Below are 12,410 nucleotides of genomic sequence, written 5' to 3'. Positions count from 1 at the left end.
CTGAAACTCATCTGTGGCAATGAAGCTTATACATAAATTTATTCCACCGAATATTTCTATCTTTTTTTTCTCACTTCTAACTTAATTACACATTCATGTTATAAGGAAGACCCGCCTTTTTTTACAGGTAACTAATAGTCGACTAGACGGCCAGAAAGTGCTTATATTTGCTTAAGTATTCAACTAAAAGAAAGCAACGCAAACCGGACAAATTATAATAAAAGAAAGGTACATAATTACTTTTGCTAGATACTTTTCTTTTGCTGTTCTCTAGAAGGTCTTTTCGACTCGCAGTGAGTTACAAGCCTTTTAAACATTTGAATGTATTTTCTTGTAGTTTCATCATTCAAGACATGAGCAATATGAGAGGAAAAAATTTTTGTTCTTCCAGCTCTTTCGTGTATACCTACCATAGTTACGCCCATTGGCCATGGCGCATTTCCAATTGCCAATTCAATATATTTATCTTGAGCTTTATTGTAATCTCTTTGGTTACACAAAGTCACAATTTCAAATAATTTATCGAGAACCTCTTTATCAACTTTTCCATCAGATGCCTCTAGCGAATTAACTAAAGGTTGAATGTCTCTTTTTGTTTGATAATATTGAGCGGAATCCTGCATACCTTTTTCTGTTTCAGAATCCGCTTTCTTTCGACATTTAAGTAGCTTCTCCCATTCTTTTAGCTGAGTATCTATCCATCTAAGAATAAACTTCTGATTGCTTTCTCCTTCTATATGCTCAAATTCCTCATATATCTCGACCTGTGTGTGGTCATCGCTTACAGAATAGAGAGAAAAATTAGGATCAAAGCCATGCAAAAAGATATTCTGTTGGCCAATATTCATTTCTTCATTTGTTCTTCCCTTAAACTCTAATCTCCTTAGTCTATTATATCTTTCGTTATCATCTTCTCCAAATAAAGTTATTGGTTCTCCAAGTAGTCTTAACCTCTTTATAGTCTCCTCATTTTGTATAGACAGGGAAGAGGTTAAGCATCCCGAACCATTTTCCAATTTTTTTGAGATAAGTTTGCAATCACTACCAGATAAATCAATAACAGAACTACTATTTTCATGGTTATTTTTCTTTATTCTGTCTTCCGAAGTTATACAATGTGAATTCTTAATGTTCTCCTTCTTTACTTTTTTCAAATCCCTTTCTCTCTGCCTTCTGATATATTCTTGCCTCTCATGCTCTTGCACTTCACTTTGAAAAACCCAACTTCGGTTATCTAAATGTAAACAGAAAAAAAAGAGGTTATTAATCAGTAATTATAACGTCTGCATTATTATTAAACTTACCTAACTTCTTTTTAAGTTCTATTTTTTTAGAGTTAATAAGCTCCTCAAGAGATTCCATCCAATTTAACTAGTCAGAAAATATCAAAAAAGATTACAAGAGCCATATAGAAAACTTTAAATTGTCCGCTTTTCCCAAAAAAATACAACACTTAAATACAATTATGCAATCTTAAAAAACTTAATCAAACACATTAACCGCGCGCGCCAAGCCCAGCAATAGTCTACTATAACGAAGCTGTAAAATGAAAAGTCAAGTAAAATATATTCTTTGCATGGGGACTAATAAAAATTAAAATTAAAATATGATAAAGAATATTTTAAACTCTGAATAGATTTAGAATAATGTGGAAGGTAACAATTTTTTATTTTTATTTGATAATATTGTTAAAAACTTCAAATTGCCAGATACCTGGAGGAAATTATGAGAAGATCACGGTAGAACCATACTTGGCACAAAATGGATCTCCTTATGGAATTGATGTAAAAGACCCTAAGCCAACACCTCCATATTATGAAACTGTTTGGGGTGCAATTTCGGTTCCTCCATTAATCACTCCATGTCAATTTATTAATCCAATAACTTTAACTGTGGGAAACCTTAATAGAACTGATCCCGTTCCAGTTGAGTTCTCATGCGATACCAAAAAATTGAGTGGAACATCCAAGATACAAACTCAATATGGAGTTCTTACTATCTCAAATGCTGTTGCTTTATCTCCACTTTGCGAAGCTGCTGCCACACTTTTAAACGGAATAACTCCTACTATAATTCAAACCTACTCCTATACTAACCTAACTTATTATATAACAAATGATATGATTGAAAGTCTAATTCTTAAATTTCCACAAACCCATCAATCTTTAGATGGTCAGGGAGAGATTAATTGGCTTTCTCAACACATATTTAGTGAAGTTTGGTATGATATTAAAGACGACCTTGGCCTTGCGCCTGAATTAAGCCCTAAAATGACAATACCATTAATCTATAGGGTATTTCTACCAAGCGATGTACTTCCAGGAAAAAATGTTGTTGGTTCTAATGGCGATCACTATTTTGTTGATGCATTTAATGTTACCATTTTAGATGTTTCATCGTTAGAGCATTCTAGAGATAATAGTGACAATTTGTGGGTTCCAAAGTATGGATTAGGAGGTTTTATTCCTACAATTACTCCAACTTATCAGATGAAGGTAATTCCATACTTTAGTAACGTCACAACTCACTACAATAACGCTGCTATTACGTGGGGACAAACAAATATTCCATTTACTGTTACTCCAATCAGAGTTGTGCCACCTTCAAGATTACCTGAGCAGACTCTGAATTTCCAAAAAAAATCTAATTGCTCAAGCAACTTTGATTTTTATTTCCCACTAAGACCTTATACAATGGTTGGAAACCTTATAGATGATGAAGATCCAAGAGATCTTTCGCTTTTACTGAGTAAAAAATCAGGCTCCATATTTCAAAGAAATACTCTTAAAGGAATGGGATTTTTCAACAAATTTATTATTATGAATAACCCCAAAAGAACAGGAATATTAGAAGATACTGGGTCACCATCAATTATAATTGAAGAGAATTTTATTGGAGGATGTTTTTTTAATGGAACGTTCCCGTTTACACCCTCAATAGAAAATAAAGGATTTTACGAACAAGGACGTTGTTCCAGTGAACAATTAAATTTTAGTACTAAGTATAAAAGTCCATTTTATCCTCCACCAAAGAAATTTGATGGATACTTCCAACCTTCGTTAGATCACCCAGGATTGCAAACTACTATTCTTCAAACAGTGAGCTATACCCAGAATGGTGGAGGTCCTAAGGAACTAGATGACTCAAAAAAAACCTTTATCAGAAATTATCCAGGAATTTCTGTAGTCAGCCAAATTTTTTATGGAATTTTCTTACAGGGACCCAGAGTTACGTGGCAATCCTCATTGTTTCATGACCAAAATAATCCAATTATACCGGAGGGATCTTTTTATGCCTTTTCACCGCAATATATTGAAAAAATGTTTGGTTCCTTTAACCTTCCTGGGGGTGGAGCCAGCTGCAGAGCTGCTAGAATGCTTCCAATTCCAACGGAAATGGTAGATGTAAAAGTCACTTGGCAATGCTATACACCAGCAACTCCTGTTTCACTTTTGTATTCAACTACTACTCTTAAGGATCAAGCATTTGAAACTTGCATGGAGGCAAGCCCTCCTCCTGCAAGCCTTGCAAATTGTATTACGGCTGAAAAGAAGTTGCCATATACTCTTAATACTGGATTACAAAAAGGAAATACTTGGAGCGCTAAAATTGAGTCTAAGGAGTATAGCACTACCACCCCATTACTTTTTATACAAAATAACACGTCGCCGCACGTAATATATGGGTATTCTCCAACAGGTTGGTGGATTGAAACATTACCATATCCAAATAACTACAATCAATGGTTCCTCCGTACTCAGACTTGTGCGTACCCTTCAGAGATTCCAATATTCCCTACAGATATTCCTCAAGTATTCACTATCAAATCAGTACCGAAAGCATGGGATCACATTAATACAGGTCATCATTTCGCTACAATACCTTACACAAGTCAAAATACATCATTTAGTTTTGAAGTTTTGCTGAATGAAGTTTCTTATTTCTCTAGTATGACTGAAATTATTAAATTCGAGTCTCAGCTGTTATGCGAAGGGCACCACTCTATCCACCTTGAAACTTTACCCTCTGAAGCTTTAGTTCAAGAAATACTTTCTCCTGAATCAATAATTGTTTCTGCAATAATTAAACCATTTAGCATACTATCAGAGCAAAATGTAAACTGTTTTCTTGTTTTCCGTGCCTTACCTGAAAACTTGAAACAGGCTACATCAATCCCCACAGCTTATGGAACTCTTGCAAACCAGATTCCTACTGCTCCTATAAGGGGAATTGGAGAATATATTTACTTTTTAAGTGCAGATATGCCTCCTCAAATGGAAGAATTCTCTATTTTGATTCCAAACCCAGGAAAAACGTCTGCAAGTGATACTCTTTATCTTCAAATACCTAGAATCGCATTCCCAACAGCAGTACAATCATCTGTTTTTCCTTCACTAGGGATCATTGCATCATCTGACCCAGTGGTATCATCATCTTCAAGAATTTTAATTATAGGAGATCAGCTGCAACTTTTGCAACAATCAATAAGGCTGCCATCAACAGAAAAAGCCTGGTATGTTTTTCTGAAAGCTTCAACACCGTCTAACAGCGGTTGCCTAATTCCTTGCGATAAAAGTCTCAAAAATCATTACATATCTCCTTATTGTAGCTACGGAAATGAACCAATTTGTCCATATCAAAAAGTAATTATGAATAATCAACTTGAGAGTAGAGAACAAATAATGGAATTAATAGCTGCCGCAACACATTCATTATCCTATTTATCTCTTTTTGATGGACTTCAACTCGGTATTTCTTTGTTTTCACAGCCAGTATCTCAATCTCTTGTTTGGAATGAATACTTTGATGTATTGTATGATATGCTTTTAGATAACCCAAAAAATCCAACTTCTGCAGATTATTCAGCATCTAAAATTACAGTTTTTGGAATCTTAAATATGATACTCCGAAATGCATTAGAAAACCCAAAGTTACAAATAGATACAATTAAGCCGTTCAATTCGATTATGAATAATACATTAATATCTGAATGCGCAAATAGCCCTGGGTTTAAGTTCCTCCTTTTAGAAACTATAGACCTTCTTGTTGCAGTAAACGGTTGGGATTTCATTTCATCAAATATTCAATACCTACAAGTAGTTGAATTAATATTGCAATCAATTGGAAATAGGTTATCATTTTCGGATCCTATTAGATCTCAATTTAAATGGGATGGACCTAATTCAAAAATTACTTTCGAGAGTAAAACATTTGCAAAGCAGGACTTAAAATCAGGATTTAAGTTAGATACAATAAATATTCCGCCTTTTTCTCTCTCAAACAACATTGAATTTCAGCTTGCAGAATCTATTTATATGATTCAGAATCCTAGATACTTTGATCACCAGTTAGCGAGTTCTTATTGGATTCCTTCTTGCCCAAATAATACTCTATCTATCTCAGTTTCAAAGTATCCAAATGAGCTGATAAGACAATCCATTCATAAACATATTTCCAATGAAGATCAAGTTGTAATACCAGTACTATCTACATCATTTTTTGCATGCTCTATTGACTATTATCTAATTAACATTCCAACCCCAGTTTCTTTCAATATTGATATTGAACTTGACATACAAGCTAATATCACAAGTCTTTTGTGTGTTGCAAGGAAAGGAGATCAGTGGGATGGATCTTTATGCCAAACATTCCACCGCTATAATGAGTTTAATACTAGAAAATCTCAAATTCAATGTCTTTGTAATGCATTATCTAGTTATGCTCTTAAAGGCACAGTTACTCCCTTAAACAAATATCAAAATGATACAGCAGCTTGGCCAGGATTTGATGGAGATTTTGGTGGATTCATTCCTAATATTTCTGAAATTCGTCCTTTATTAGGAAATGTTGGGTCTGGGTTTATTTTCCTTCAAGGAGACTCAACTAACAAGAAGAACCCAAATAGCAATTTAGAAGATGGTCAGGTTGGAAGATATTCGGTCAATTATAAGCGAGAAAAGAATAATACAAGCGAAATTGTTGGCCTTGTTCAGGAACAATCAGCATTTAATGGTATTGCTTACTATGATTATGATTTTCTCTATTCGTGGGAACCAAAATCATACAATTTAACAGTAAATGTGACTATTGAACATTAAACTATAAGATAATTTGCCAAATTATTCAAATAGAAACTGAATCAAAATTTTTAATCATTAAGCAATTTTGTTCACAAAAATAGCAAAATACATTAGAAAACAAAGTTAAGGTTGTAGGAATAAATGTAAAATACCAAAGGCGATTAATTTTTTTTTATTTCTTTTTCGGCATTTTCCTTAGTTACATTAACAATTTTTTTGATTTCCCTCCAAATAATTTATTATTTGGTAAAGGTAAATCTCAAGTGTGGGCATTTACAGTCAAATCCTGACCATAGAAAAATCCCACATTAGACATGTGGAAACAAAAATTCAAAAAAAATATATAAATATGAAATTCAATTAAACTATAAAGATGAATTTATAAGATTAAAATTTATTGATCATTTCCTCAATTAATACTGATAGATTATAACTCAGGTAGAAAAATCAAATTAAGGCTCAAATATTTTTTAATATCTTTTTTTTTCTAACAATGAATAATTTCATAAATAAGATATCAATCAAGTTAATATACAAAACTATTAAATGCATATTTATTTACATGATTTTTGCTTTACTTTTAAGAAAACTAGAAGATAACAATCATAAAGTATCTTTTGATTCGAACTTATCGCTTATAAAGGTTCTAAACTCATTCGATAATTTACAAATAGATCTAATGGAAGACCCAAAAGACCTAAAATTAGTTATTGACACTGAAGAGATAAATCAGCCTGATATTTCTGAAAAAAATAACTCAACATATGTTTCCGATAAATTGGAGGCTCATTTAGAAGCTAAAAATGACACAAATAAGAAAATGCATGTTCCCAAGATTCAATTATCTGAAGAAGTAAACTCAGTATTAATTGGCCAAGAATCAAAGTCTGAAACTGAATCTCCTAAAAGTAACCAAGATAACGCAGGGAAATATGAGTTATCCAATCATTTTAATAGAGAAGATCTAGAAAGTCATATTTCAAAATTAACGAAGAAAGAGAAAAAACTTCTCAAAGAGCTTGAAAGGACTGAATTCATCGTGAATTTATATTCAAAGGCATTCCTTTCGGATTCAAGTATGAGTAATACTATAAAATATATTAAAAAATATGAGTTTCTAAAAAAATGTCATCAAGAAAATCTAGAATTACTTAGTAAAAAGAAAGCGGAATTAGATGAATATCAGAAAATGTTGTCTAAAACCGGGATTTAGAATTTGTTACAATATTCTATTAATTATTTAAGAAAGCTAATAATCTAGTTGACAAAATAATTAATCTTTTTTTTTTTTTTTAAATATGCCAATTTTTTTTTTAGTTAATGAGGCTTAAATTTTCCGTTATAATTTTGCAAATCTTTTACCAAATGTTAATTTATTCACCTTAAATTAATAAATATATTTTGTAAATTATCTTATTTTTAAAGCACGCACATAATTATTATTTTAATATCGGATTAAAAAAATTCAATATAGCAATCAAATATTAGCATTAAAAAAAAATTAGCTCAGAAATAACGATCTTTGATTAAAAAATTGATGGTATATGTGAATAATTAAAGTTTGATCTAACTCCATTCTAAATTTTACAAATTTCCAAATATTTCATTTTTGTTTTTCTTACCACTTTAATCTTCTTCAATTTTGTGTTATCGAATGGGATTATCAAAGTAAGCAGATATCCCTTTATTCGGCATTTTACAAATTATTAGAAAGTATTTTGAAACAATAATTAACAATACAACTAAATTTCAGAAAATCAATTGATATGCGTACAAGATCCTAATTGTTTTTATTTAAATAAACTATCAATGTGAATTTTACATGAATTAACAGTTTAGATATTTGGAAATGGCTAAGGCCATATTTATCAATGCAGATACTTTACATCTTATTTCTAATTTCTTTCGAAGTATCTTCAATAATGTCATTTTTACTGATAGCTTGCTCACCATCAACCATTTTATCCTTTTCTCCATAACTTTCCACATCTGCCGGCTTGCTGGAAAGATTGGGTTGATTTGGAAGATTTAGTGTATTAAAATTTGAATTACCTTCCTGACTATTATGATTTTCATTTTCTTGGTTAGGATATATAGCTGGCTTTGAGTTTTGTTCTGTAGAAGTGACTGGTAAGCGTTCTGAGTCCAATCCTTCTTCTAGAGAAGTAATAGGAGTGTGATCTGAGCCTGATCCAGTTTCTGGAATAGTAATAGGTGCGTGATCTGAGCCTGATCCATTCTCTGGAATAGTAACAGGCGCGTGATCTGAGCCTGATCCAGTCTCTGGAATAGTAACAGGTGCGTGATCTGAGTCGGATCCAGTCTCTGGAATTGTCACAGGTGCGTGACCTGAGTCTGATCCAATCTCTGGAATTGTCACAGAAGGATAATTTGAACTTGATCCAGTTTCTGGAATAGTAGCAGGGGCGTGATCTGAGCCTGATCCGGTCTCTGGAATTATAACAGGTGCGTGATCTGAGTCGGATCCAGTCTCTGGAATTATAACAGGGGGGTGATCTGAGCCTGATCCATTCTCTGGAATAGTAACAGGCGCGTGATCTGAGCCTGATCCAGTTTCTGGAATAGTAATAGGTGCGTGATCTGAGCCTGATCCATTCTCTGGAATAGTAATAGGTGCGTGATCTGAGCCTGATCCATTCTCTGGAATAGTAACAGGCGCGTGATCTGAGCCTGATCCAGTCTCTGGAATAGTAATAGGTGCGTGATCTGAGCCTGATCCATTCTCTGGAATAGTAATAGGTGCGTGATCTGAGCTTGATCCATTCTCTGGAATAGTAACAGGCGCGTGATCTGAGCCTGATCCAGTCTCTGGAATAGTAATAGGTGCGTGATCTGAGCCTGATCCATTCTCTGGAATAGTAACAGGCGCGTGATCTGAGCCTGATCCAGTCTCTGGAATTGTCACAGGCGCGTGGTCTGAGCCTGATCCAGTCTCTGGTATAGTAACAGAAGGATGATTTGAACTTGATCCAGTCTCTGGAATAGTAACAGAAGGATGATTTGAATTTGATCCAGTCTCTGGAATTGTCACAGGAGTGTGATCTGAGCCTGGTCCAGTCTCTGGTTCAGTATCAGAAGGATGATCTGAACCTGAATCAGTCTCTGGTATAGTAACAGAGGGATGATCTGAACTTGATCCAGTCTCTGGAATAGTAACAGGTGCGTGATTTGAACCTGATCCAGTCTCTGGAATAGTAACAGAAGGATGGTTTGAACTTGATTCGTTTTCTGGTGAGGTAACAGGGGCATGCTCTGAACCAGATTCTTGATGTTCACCATTTGAGGGCTTTTCTGTAGGATATGGTCTAACACCTGGATGAGGTTTTGTGTTTTGGTTCTGAGTTAAGTTATTCCCACCTGATTCTGGATTTGTTGAGTTTAGTGGTTTCATTATTTCATTTTGAATATTTTGATTTCCTTTATTATTCAAGTGGCCATTTTCTTTTATAGGCGCATGTTTAATTAAAGAAGAAGAAAATCCATCGATAATACTCCAATATCCAATTGTGGAGATTGAGTTGTCTCCGGCTTCAAGAGTAACTTTGTTGATTTTATTTGTGTTAATTGGAATATATCCAAGAATACAGTTATTCCATGTAAGGAAGAGATAATATTCAGAATTAGAAGATTGGAGAGTTGTCGCTAAGTCTTTCTCAGATCCAAAAGTCATTTTATTCTCTGCGCGATTAGAGGGTTTAAGACAATGTGCTTCATTCTTTTCAAAACATGTTTTTGTATAGAAAGCACAAGTGATTGAATAGTTTACAGCTTCAAGAGCGTGTTCCCTATTAAGGATAAAAATATCACCTCCGAGCCAACTACCATTTATCAAGCCAAGCTCAAATTTAATTTCAAATTCAGTAGAAATGTCTTTCAAAATTCCGGATCCATCTGGATTTAAAACAAATAATGACTTTGCATCGTTTGAATCAAAGAAACTAATCGAAATAGGTAAAAGATCAGTTCTTGGAACATTAAATCCAAATTTTAAATAATTTCCTTTAGTTAGACCGCCGGAATACGGAATTGAAACAACATTCGATTTGCACACATTCATTGTTTTAGAAATACTGCAAACATTATTTGATTTAGAAAGTGCTAGCATTTCATTGTTAATTTTCATTGCATCATTGACTGATATTTTGTCGCCATTATTTGTGCCATTCTTATAATTCCCAACAAAAAGAATAATCTTCGAGTGGGTATTATCAAATAAGTAACTGGAACTTTCATCCCAGTATAATGAAAGGTTTATTTTTGTTGAATTTGACCATTCTTCGGGTATTTGAGAAACGCTAGATATTGTAGAATCATTGTCGAATAAACTTATTTCATTGTCATTCAACCAAAGAAGTATTTGTTTCTTCAAGTTTGTTGTACCAAATAAGTTAGAAACGAGCATTGGAATATTCCTAAAATCGCTCTTCTTAATAGTAAAATTGATTAACCCTTTAGAATCATTAGTTATTCCAGAATTTTCATTATGAAAATTTAAATTTGGGCAATTTTTACTGTTTATATTAAATACAGTACCATTGTGAGATAAAACTGAAAAGATTTTATCACTATGCCCATCTGGGGAATTAAGGCCTAAATTAATATTCGATTGGCCTAAATGCTTATCTTTAGATTCGGAGAAATTTTCATTTATAAATTGTTCCATGGAATTATTTTTTAAATCCATTTCTTCCTCATTTGATGAAAAATATTCACTAGTAGTTTTCGTATTATTAGTGGTTTTCGTACTAGTAGTAGTTCTCGTACTAGTAGTAGTTCTTGTAGTGGTAGTAGTTCTTGTAGTAGTAGTAGTTCTTGTAGTAGTAGTAGTTCTTGTAGTAGTAGTAGTAGTAGGGATTTTCATAACTAAATATTTAGTTAAATGATTAAAAATTTAAAAATATTGACTTACCAAATTCGCTTCTGTCTGTAAGTGTCCATTTGAATTCTTCATCCAGTAAAGTAGTGTTGAAAAAAGTTGGTTCTACTCCAAATTCCTCTGTTTTGAAAATAAGACTATCTGGCCTATTANACTAAAAACGGTTATATTTTATTCCAGAAATTTTATGTGGCTCACTTACCATATAAAGTGAGAATTCATCATTGTAAAAATCAAAAGTAAATGAACAAAGATTTTGATTTCCAGGTTTTACTATTTTATCGCTAGAAACAGAGTCTAAATTTATGGGATTAGAATTCATGAGTTAAATGGGTTAAAAGTAAACTTACATAACTTTGAACCACAGGAAATTTGGATTTGCTTTGTGATAGGGTCGCATCTTATATTACCTTCTTTATTATGTATATCTTTTCCGCAAGGAAATATATATTCAAATTCATTTGAAAGGTTTACTGGAGCGATGGAATTTAAGATGTATTGCTGAATTACATTGTTAGAATAATTCACTATGACTAGATTGTCACTAATACATGTAAGCTGTGAACTAAAGGGAATTATTTCACAAACGTTACTCTCAACTGAACCCATTTTCAAAAAAAAAAAAAAAAATATATCAGGAAATTAGAGAAATAACTACTTTTTGTTGTATGAGAAAATTGCACACAATAACATGTGATTTTTTTTTAAATAAGTTGCACCCGAAGGTATGTCTTTTAACAAAAAAAAAAATGTAATGCAAAATTCAAGTGTGAAAATATCGTTATAATAGCACATAGAATGGATAGCTGCAGAAATAATTAATTTTCTGTGCTCAGTTTTTCTTAATATTGAATTTATTAATTTTACATTTTCCATTTTGGAAAAGAAAAATCAGATAAATTGATTTATTAAGTTATTATTTTACGTGGGTTCTTGATAATATTTAGTCTTATTACTTTAGATTTAGATGAGAAATTCAAACCTTTAATTTATCTAGAAATGAATAATAATATATTAAGCATTTATTTTATCTGATCTAATATTTTAATAGACAAAACTAATATTTCACAATATAAAAGTTGTGAATCAATTTTTTTTTAATTAATTTAATAAATATTTACTACAGGTATGAAGAATCAAAGTAGTTAGTTTATACTGAGTTCAAATTTATACAATGTATTCTCACAAAGATGAATATATAAGTAAATTTAGTAAAATATGGAAATAAAATTTTATATATAAATATTCAATATTTATAGAAAGTCTATTATTATTATTATTATTATTATTATTATTATTATTATTATTTTATTTCTTTTTTTTCAAGTAGAAGATTATAGTTAAAGATATAGAAATGAATGGGATGAATTAGAACAGAGATATGAATATAGTAAAAGTGGAGAGGTAGTGGAAAGAAAGAGTTTAGAAGAGGA

General features: G+C 32.2%; 5 protein-coding genes across 5 annotated transcripts; 2 read left to right on the top strand and 3 right to left on the bottom strand.

Moving 5' to 3' along the window:
• Positions 1-245: 245 nt before the first annotated feature.
• Chro.70610 (pre-mRNA splicing factor protein) lies at positions 246-848 on the bottom strand. Its single annotated transcript, XM_661553.1, has 1 exon — positions 246-848. One exon carries the CDS (start codon positions 846-848, stop codon positions 246-248), a length of 603 nt encoding a protein of 200 aa, XP_666645.1.
• Positions 849-1,646: 798 nt separating this feature from the next.
• On the top strand, positions 1,647-6,098 carry Chro.70611 (hypothetical protein). The annotated part of the gene is made up of 1 exon (XM_661552.1): positions 1,647-6,098. One exon carries the CDS (start codon positions 1,647-1,649, stop codon positions 6,096-6,098), a length of 4,452 nt encoding a protein of 1,483 aa, XP_666644.1.
• Positions 6,099-6,573: 475 nt separating this feature from the next.
• Positions 6,574-7,293, top strand: Chro.70612 (hypothetical protein). The annotated part of the gene is made up of 1 exon (XM_661551.1): positions 6,574-7,293. One exon carries the CDS (start codon positions 6,574-6,576, stop codon positions 7,291-7,293), a length of 720 nt encoding a protein of 239 aa, XP_666643.1.
• A 669-nt stretch (positions 7,294-7,962) lies between these two features.
• Positions 7,963-10,962, bottom strand: Chro.70613 (cell surface protein that may regulate cell wall beta-glucan synthesis and bud site selection). Its single annotated transcript, XM_661550.1, has 1 exon — positions 7,963-10,962. The coding sequence occupies one exon, from the start codon at positions 10,960-10,962 to the stop codon at positions 7,963-7,965; it is 3,000 nt and encodes a 999-aa protein (XP_666642.1).
• Positions 10,963-11,295: 333 nt separating this feature from the next.
• On the bottom strand, positions 11,296-11,586 carry Chro.70614 (hypothetical protein). Its single annotated transcript, XM_661549.1, has 1 exon — positions 11,296-11,586. One exon carries the CDS (start codon positions 11,584-11,586, stop codon positions 11,296-11,298), a length of 291 nt encoding a protein of 96 aa, XP_666641.1.
• Between the last annotated feature and the right edge of the window lie 824 nt (positions 11,587-12,410).

This window comes from Cryptosporidium hominis (assembly GCF_000006425.1).
Source record: "Cryptosporidium hominis TU502 chromosome 7 CHRO017138, whole genome shotgun sequence".
Lineage (NCBI taxonomy): Eukaryota > Apicomplexa > Conoidasida > Eucoccidiorida > Cryptosporidiidae > Cryptosporidium > Cryptosporidium hominis.
The sequence above is the reverse complement of the archived record's forward strand: the minus strand, read 5'-3'. Positions and strand labels throughout refer to the sequence as shown.